Genomic DNA, 8,666 nt, shown 5'->3' with positions numbered 1-8,666 from the left:
ACATGCAACAAATACATCCGAATCAGGTGAATCCAATGGGGAATTTGCAATTACAATGTCATTACCATAAGACTTTAGTTCACCAAGGTCCCCCGGGGCCAGATCCTAAGTGCAAATAGTTTTGAAAAGAAAGGCAGCCTTTAGTTACACCCACTAATGAGGCATTAAGTAACCAATGAAGAGGCACTTCTGTGTGTGTTTCTTCTCGTGATCTTTAAAAGGCAGAGGGACTGAACACTCCAGAAGACACCACATCCAGTGACAACAACAATGCATATGAAAGCTCTTCTCACCACCTCAGCTCACCTCACCACCTCAGCTCTTCTCACACCTCACACCTCACAACCACCTCACAACCCTGCTACTTCTGCCGGCTGCCACCTCAGTTGCAGACCAGTCAACATGCACCGTAATATGGTAAATAGCACTTATTCTTTGAAGGTTGCTACTTGCTGGGATCTTTTTAAAATGTTGCTTTTTTAGTAAAATGCTAAAAATAAAAGTGAGTTTGTAAAATATTTTCTCCTTCCTTACAGGGTTTTTAAGCTGCCCTGCACTGAACCTGTCCGTGCTCTGGTGAATCAGGTGAAGGCGTGGAGCACACAGGAGTGTGATGACAGCCAAGAGAAGTGCATGTATGAGGTAAAAAAAACATCTTTGCTTTTTTTTTCTGTGACCAGCTAAAATTATTCTGACAAGGAGAATTGTTTAACCTTTACATCTGTGTCATTAACTACTACAACTTTATTTTTCAAGCTATAATGAACCAACTCTGTGGAATTCTCTACCACATGAAGAGCTCTTCTTTTAAAAGTAGACTAAACTAGTTTTAGTTTAAAGTTGGGTAAATCTTTTATTGTATAATTATTATTATTATTATTCAATTATTATTATCTCATCTCATGTAACACCTGTCACATGAAATGTGCTATATTAACAAACCTGACTTGGCTTTTTAGATGTTAATGAAATAAGCGAAATACGGTGGCTTTTCTAAAAAATTGCAACACACATTGCAATGAAACTGTGGGCAAAATAATAATAATTGCCTTTTGTTGGTATAATTCATTAAAAATCAAAGGCAAGTTGTGCCAGTGAAAAAAGTTCAGTGAAGTATGGCTCAGTGTTTTACTTGGTGGGACTTCTATGATTGGTGAAATTCACGGGAAACTACAATGATCGGTCAGAAAGTTGCAGTGATTCACGGAGATTGGTTGAATTTGTGTTAACTGTTGCAATCACAATATCTGAGGGACCGAATAATAATGATCATTGCAGAGTGAATTGGTCTTGCTCACCTCTGGTTGCATAATAGTTTGTTTTTGTTTTTGTTTTGTCTGTAAGATGATAAAGAAGCTCCCCACACACCTTGAAATTAAGCACACATCCCGCAAATCGCACACAACCACTCATATGATCCTGGATTTCTACCCTCCAGCGGCATCCGCTTTCTGCAAATTCAAGGTAGGTGGGCTTTTTATGACCTTTAAAAAATATCTATTGCTGTTGTCAGTGTTTATCTTACATTCAGATGTCCTTTTAACATCTCTTAACATTACTTTTGTTTATTCCTGCACAGGCCATTTCGACAACACCTCTGAATAGCCGGCTGAATGGCACCAGTCCAAACAACTACTGCCCATTCTACAATCTAATCAGTGGTATGAGATTCATTTTTAAACAGTAGTGCTTCTAATACTCTTAATATGTATTGTGTGCCTAATGTGCTTGTATGTCTGTTTGTACACGAACAGGAAGTGGGCTGACACAGGCAGAAGGCTACAAAGAGATCTGCAATTCGGCAATGTGCTCCTCAAAAGAATCAGCAACATGCATCACTAAAGGGTGAGTCCTGCACACTGAATTGTTATTATGGTTCAGTACTGCCTGTGCTGCTTCCGGGTTCCTCTCTACCACCGTTTCACCTGACACACAGGTCAAGACTCCACAGTTAATCAAGACTCCAAGCCACTGCAATATATAAACCCGGCTCAGTCAGCCAGAGTGTGGTACAGACGCTACAGCTGAACTCTTAGACTTATAGCTTATAGCTTGATTCTCTGTCAGTTTATGTGTTACTAACCTGTGTATCTCCCTGTATGACAAGCCAGCCACTAACCACCTTGAAAAATTGCTATCTACAGATGAATGTATGTATTAATTGTGTTATTATTAGTTGTAAAATTTCCATATAAACTTCTGTGGTTTTAAATAAATGAATAAATTCAGCCTTGGCCTGACTGCAGTGATGTTAACTCAGGTGATGTCCCTGGCCGCAGTGAGTGGGACTGATGAGATTTGAGTTTGTAAACCTTTTGTCACCATGTTAAAAAAAATAACAAATACTGAGAAAGTTGTACTTTATAGAGCATTTATATTCTTGAATTGGCTGACTTTACTAGCCCAAAAAGCGAACACAGAGAGAGAATTTTACTGGAACTGTCTGACAAATTAAATTTCAAACCAGGCCATGACTTCTCTGTGTGATTTATCACCGGTTCTTGGCACAGACACCCTGCGACCCATCACCTTACCCTCTACAGTATGTGTACATCTTGTCTCAGTGAGGAGAAGGCACTTGTGCAGGGTCTTGACTCTTGTGATGACCCTGTCTGGACCTGGTCTAGCTGCAAGACTATATAAACAAATGGCAGTCAGCCAGTCTTAGTTTAGTTTCTTTTAGTCATGTGAAATAAATCCTTTGTTCAACCTCAAGCCAGGTTGTGGTAAATAATTGGTTTATTATTGGACTTATTGCACTTGAAGTGAAGAATTATGTCCCCAGAGCAATTCAACAAAATTTAATAGGTGGAAGCCAGAGGAGAGAGGAAGAGAAGGTTATCATGTAACATTGAGAAGTAAATTATTTAATTTGGAAATGGTATATAATATTAATAATTTTCACTAAAGTATGATCACCTGAATGAGCAGTTTATATCTAGCCTACATGTTTCCTTCCATGGAGTCCGATATATTGAACCACCATGTTTCTACAGTAGTTCAGAAGGGACAAAACAAACACTGGGGGGCATTTTGCAGCCACCACAGTTTCTGCTTCGGAGAAGTGAGGGAGTTGTGATCTGATTTTACACCACTAGATGCCCCTAAATCCTACACACTGGACCTTTAAAACTATAGTTTCTCTAATTGTCCAGACTACCCAAAACAACAATATTTCTCTCCAGTTATTCGGAACAGTCAATTCACACTAGTGATGGGTTGGTCGCGAACGAGCTGGCTCTAAGAGCCTTATTGCCTTTTAAAGCTGCACGTGATTGGTCAAGATGTGTGGTAGAGTCTGTGTGTCTATACTGAGCAAGAGGGGGGAGGGGAGGGGAGGGGAGGGGTTACAGACACACAAGCAGCACAGTGAGCACACAACAGGAGGCAGGGAGACGAGAGAGAGCGAGAGGAGAGAGAGGAGAGAGAGGATTTTACGATTTTTTCCGAGACTACAAATGAAGATGAGTGACAGGAAACAGAGTAAAGTTTGGACACATTTTGACGTGTTAGACTCATCAAAGGCAGAGTGTACACTTTGCAAAGTGAAAATTTCATATCAAGCAGGGTCCACAAACAACCTGCACAGGCATATGAGAACTGTTCATCCAACAGTGCAATTAGAGGAGAAGAGACAAGCAAGGGAACCTGCTATAAATGAAGGTGCCAGTGTGTCTACTGCAACTGTTGCTGCTCCTACAACATCTACAGCATCAGCCAGTATACCACCACAACCACCTAGACCTACATCCCAGAGCTCTATGAGCCAGTTTTTGCAAAAGGCTATAACCCCAGCAAACAAAACTCAATTGATGAGGAACTGGCTAAAATGATTGCACAAGATTTTCAGCCATTTTCAATCGTGGAAGACAAAGGATTTAGAAGCTATACTCATGATCTCAATCCAATGTATGCACTTCCAAGCAGGAAAACGCTTTCCCAAAAAAATCATCCCAGGCCTATATGACAAAGAATGTGCTTTACTGCTAGGGGGGGTCAAAAAAGCCACAGGTGTTTGTTTAGCAACTGACTGCTGGACATCCTGAACCACCACATCCTACATGTCAGTTACTTGCCACTTTATTGAAAGCTACAAAATGGTGTCATGTCTACTGGATTGTTTTGAGTTTAGTGACAGACACACGTCTGAGAACCTAGCAGAGCAGCTGCTCAAAGTGGCAAAAGAGTGGGACGTGGAAAACAAACAACAAAAAACAAAAAAAAGTTGTGTGCTGTGTTAGTGACAATGCTGCTAACATAACAAAAGTAATTAAAACCCTGAAATGCACCCACCACCCATTTCTTGCATACACAATTAATTTGATTGTAAGAGATGCTCTGAAGGTGATGAAGATTTGAGCAGGTCACTGTAGAGATCAGTGCAGACAGGTACAGTGTACAAATGTTATCATGTTATTATTTTTATTATTATTACTTTTCAGTTATCATGTTTATTAGATGTTGTTGTTGTTGCATTATTATTATTATGAAAAGCAGATGAGACATGACGGGATATATAATAATACATACTGCTTAATAATACAAAGCATAATTCACTTATTTTTATTACTCTTTTTCAGCTATGTTACAGCCTCTAAAATGTTGATCCTGTGCAAGGGTCTGCAGAAAGTGACAGTTGAGCACCGGACCAGAATAGCCATGGGGAAAGTGAAGGTGTTAGTGGATGCTCTCTGTGCATCTTCCCCCCCCCCCCCCTTTCCCCCCCCCTCTTTTCCCCTTACCAAAAAAAAAAAAAAACCAACATGGAAAGAAAATTCCACAGAATGGAATACAACACTGTTCTGTCAGAAACTGCCATTCTTGACCCAAGATTCAAGAAGCTGGCCATCACTGAAAATAGAGCGGTGGATGAAGCTCTTCAGAGAATAACTGCAGCAGCAGCAAGATCCAGCCAGTCAAGTCCACTGCCAAGGGGCCAAGAGGGAGAAGAGGCAGCAGAACCAGAACAAGAGGAACCACAAGCATCTGCTGTTTGGAGATTCTTTGAGGAACGAGCAACCGGTGAAAGTACAAGGAATCCAATAGCAGATGCAATGTTGGAAGTGAGATCATATCTCGAGGAGCCCCTTTTCCAGAGAATTGCAGACCCACTGAGCTGGTGGGAGACCAAGTGTTCAGTCTACCCACGTCTTACACAAACAGGATCAACCTCTCAAAGTGGAGGCCACTGGTTTTTTTGAATGCCAATCTTCGCTGAAGACTTCTAGACACCTGGATGCTGCTTTTTCTTTTTGTTTTGCACATTTTAATTATATTTTGTTGAGTGATGTTTGGTTGATGTTGTGTTTTTTTCACTGTACATAGTTGCACATTTACAAATAATAATTGGACCTTTTTGTCTAATTAAAATGGGTCTTTTTTATTTTTCAATTATTTATGTATATGTGTTTATTAATAAAGCCATATAAATAATATACATATGATATATTGTATGTTTTTTTTTTTACATTAGTAATTCATTTTACACATAATTTGGTAATAAATTAATTTAAACAACAAAAAATCTAAGGAGTCACTTGGGAGCCGAAAGAGCCGGCTCTTTTAAGTGAGCCGAGCCAAAACAACCGGCTCGCCACAGAGCCGGAATTCCCATCACTAATTCACACATACTTGAGGCTTGAAAAAAAGGAGAGGAGAAAGTGATGTGAAAAAAAGGTTCTCAGACTAGAGATAGCTCCCTCTCCGTGCCCATAAAGACAAAAATCCACACAAGGGGGGTGCATAATGAAATTTCAACTTTTTATTGTTTTCTCTCTGTCTTCTTCAGGTAGGGTCATACATAATATGTGAGTGTATCAAACAATCAAATTGACCTAATGGGAAAACAAGGGCTTATAATTCAAATGCAACAAAATCATGCCAAGATTTGAGGAAGAAATTTGAACATTAAAGGTTGGGTGTTACAGGTTGCAAGTTCGAAGCCGGGGCAAATCCATTTATTGGTTACCTCCTTGAAGCCCGGTTCTGAAGTGAGTCCGCTCGCTAGAATCAAAAACATGGATGGAAATGAGTAACACAGTAACACAGGGAGGGGCTGAATTTAATATTTCAAGTGAATACAACAGCAACAAATAAAATGAGCAAAGATCTTTCAAAATAATGTTATGGCATGGCAACAAGATTCATGTTTAGAAAATTCTGGCTCCTGAACTCACCTGACATCAGTTTGTAGAGGTTGCAGTAGTTCAGTCCAGCATCAGTAAGGATGTTGAATCCAAGAGAAGTGGACTATATTGATCAGCAGTTCATCCATTGCTGGATTCCCCTGCTAGGGGGCTGCCACGGCAAAAAGTGAGCTGGTCACCATACTAACCCCCTTTTAATATGCAGTATGCCTCTATTTCAGCATTTAATTTATTTCTAAACTAAATTTGAATAATGGGCAGATAATTGTATAAACAGTTCCTAAAATGTCTGATCCAATATCAAGAATGCAATGACAAGAAGATAAAAAGACAAAGCCTTGTTGGCAGAGGTTGTAGACCAACTAAAGGAAGTACTTTATTTTTGCAATAATACAATTTAGGAGTGATTTGCTAATTATTACTCACAATTAATTACTAAAAATGTAAAAATAAAAAAAGATAATTTGTATATGAACCCTTTATACATATAAATATAATACATAATCATAATAAATATATGCCTGGTTGTAAAAGCCAGAATTGTAACTTGCTGCTAGTAAGCTAAATAGATAATCCGTTTTAAAGCATTTTATAAAATGAGCATTGTTGATACTTACAGGCACAAAGCAGCCACCAGTCGTTTTGGGAGTGAAGGTAAAGGTGATGCTTTCAGTATGAAGGCCATCCAGGGAAGTGTGGCTGGCTTCAACAGATGCAGGAGTGTCTGACACCAGCTGGAAAAGAAAAACATATTATTAGATTATTATAATATAATAAAAACGCTATAAATAAATAGATATGTGAGGGGCTGGCCTCTACATCCAAAGCACCGCCCTGTTAGGTAGAGTCAGAGGGAGCTCCCCGCCTTCATAAGGACAGGTGAGGGCAATTAGTGCCTCTTTGTCTGAGGCCTGGTTGTGTGGCAGGATTGCTGTGTCGTGCAGGTAAGGGAGAGAGGAGGAGGAGGAAAATGTTATATTGCCTTATTAGAAATCTAATGAGATCTTTTGTATATTTAGTTGTGGTGACTGTCCTGAGTGATCCAGATGGAGCATGCTCTGTAGCCCTGTGCTGAAGAGGTATGTCTCAGTGAACTTTGGGGCTTCATTAAACCGTAGATATATCACTAATATGATAAAATCTCTTTAGGCAAAGACTCAGCTCCTCCATCTCCCCTTTTAAGCCAGAGTAGAGCTTTTCAACTGTTGCATTGCTTCTTAGCAGAGCCCCACATGTACAAGGTAACTGAAACCAGTATGGTAAGGTAGGAGGGTCATGCCCTCTGAGGTATGTTGTTGTCAGCTGATGAGACTGACTTTTGTTATGTTTTCTTTCCCCTTATTGCAGATTTAAGGCCAGACTGCTGCTTTGCCTGAGCCAGTTCGCCAAGGTGGTTGGCGAATGTGTTACAGACTGTACAACTTACATAATCTGTAGATGGTTGAATACTTTTTATATTGGGTGTAGTGACCCTGAATGTCTGTGAATCTGAACCAACTGAATCTCACTGTATTTTCTGTCTTTTGTTTGATTAGGCAGTGGGACGACCTGCGGGGAGTAGTCGTGGGATAGGCACCCCTCCTTGCATGCAGTGTGGTATATTTGAAGGGTAGTGGTCACGTCATTGGGTTGTAGGTTTGACTTTCCTTGCAGTGCAAGTTGTAGTGTTTGTAGTGATCAGTGTGCACACAAGGTGATTTCGATTGGGTGATAGAGTCTCCCCGCGGTGAGTACCCTGTCCTGCCTATTCCTCGCGATCATTTAATCTTATTGTATTTTATGTTATGGTGAAGCCATTTGCTATTTATATACTGGTTGTTTTGACCATTTTAGTATTGTGGAATAAACTAATTTTGACTAGTTTTATGGTTTCTCTTTTCTTTTTCAGGTCTTTTGCCAGTATAATTTATTTTTAATAAATATTATTGGAGAGCTGAATGCACGTCTCCCGCTTTTCTTGAACCCTTTAAAAATTGTGTCAACGCTCAGATGGTTGGTGTCTAGGGCTGGTATAATTCTATTCTGGGTATCGGCCCGCATTGTAACCTGGGTGGGGTCACAAACTGGCGCTGTGAGCAGGGTCTTAGAGCCCATAGACGTGCATTCAAATCAGTTGGTTCAGTGGAATGATTTTAAGTGTATTGTTGGATTGTATTAAGTGGATTGTATTTTTCTTCTCTTTTAAGGCAAAGCAGCAGCTGGCAAGCTTATTGAAAGCTCTGTCCTGTCAATATTCAGTGGGCCTAACTTCATTCCCATGCCCAGTCTCCTTTAGTACAAGATGGACTCCTTAAATGTATCTCGGTCACAGTCAGGCCCCTCTAGCCCCCATGGGCAGGGTGACCCCAGCTCAGGGGAGGCCATTGCTCGGGAAAGATTAGTTTATATCCCTAGGGAAAGACCTTGTCCACTGTTCAGTGGCGTAGGTGAGATTAATATCCGGACCTGGGTTGAGGAAGTACAAGCTATCATGCGTGCCCGTAGACTTGCTACTATTGATAAGGCCCATTTTATCTATGA

The 8,666-nt window shown here is 40.2% G+C and overlaps 1 protein-coding gene and 1 long non-coding RNA gene across 3 annotated transcripts; both read left to right on the top strand.

Moving 5' to 3' along the window:
- The first annotated feature begins 238 nt into the window (after positions 1–238).
- On the top strand, positions 239–5,435 carry LOC127368860 (uncharacterized). Of its 2 annotated transcripts, XM_051410102.1 has the most exons (7): positions 239–417; positions 537–642; positions 1,345–1,464; positions 1,580–1,661; positions 1,755–1,845; positions 4,581–4,700; positions 4,763–5,435. In XM_051410102.1, exons 2-7 carry the CDS (start codon positions 634–636, stop codon positions 5,199–5,201), a joined length of 861 nt encoding a protein of 286 aa, XP_051266062.1. In that variant the 5' UTR covers positions 239–417; positions 537–633; the 3' UTR covers positions 5,202–5,435. The 2 variants fall into 2 exon arrangements, with proteins under 2 accessions (XP_051266062.1, XP_051266072.1); XM_051410112.1 differs by lacking the exons at positions 4,581–4,700; positions 4,763–5,435 and adding an exon at positions 1,937–2,467 and having other exon boundaries at positions 247–417.
- A 1,525-nt stretch (positions 5,436–6,960) lies between these two features.
- Positions 6,961–8,282, top strand: LOC127368672 (uncharacterized). Its single transcript, XR_007885864.1, has 3 exons — positions 6,961–7,090; positions 7,166–7,225; positions 7,296–8,282. It is a non-coding gene; the product is annotated as an uncharacterized LOC127368672 (long non-coding RNA).
- The last annotated feature ends 384 nt before the right edge of the window (positions 8,283–8,666 follow it).

Source organism: Dicentrarchus labrax, unplaced genomic scaffold (assembly GCF_905237075.1).
Source record: "Dicentrarchus labrax unplaced genomic scaffold, dlabrax2021, whole genome shotgun sequence".
NCBI lineage: Eukaryota > Metazoa > Chordata > Actinopteri > Moronidae > Dicentrarchus > Dicentrarchus labrax.
The sequence above is the reverse complement of the archived record's forward strand: the minus strand, read 5'-3'. Positions and strand labels throughout refer to the sequence as shown.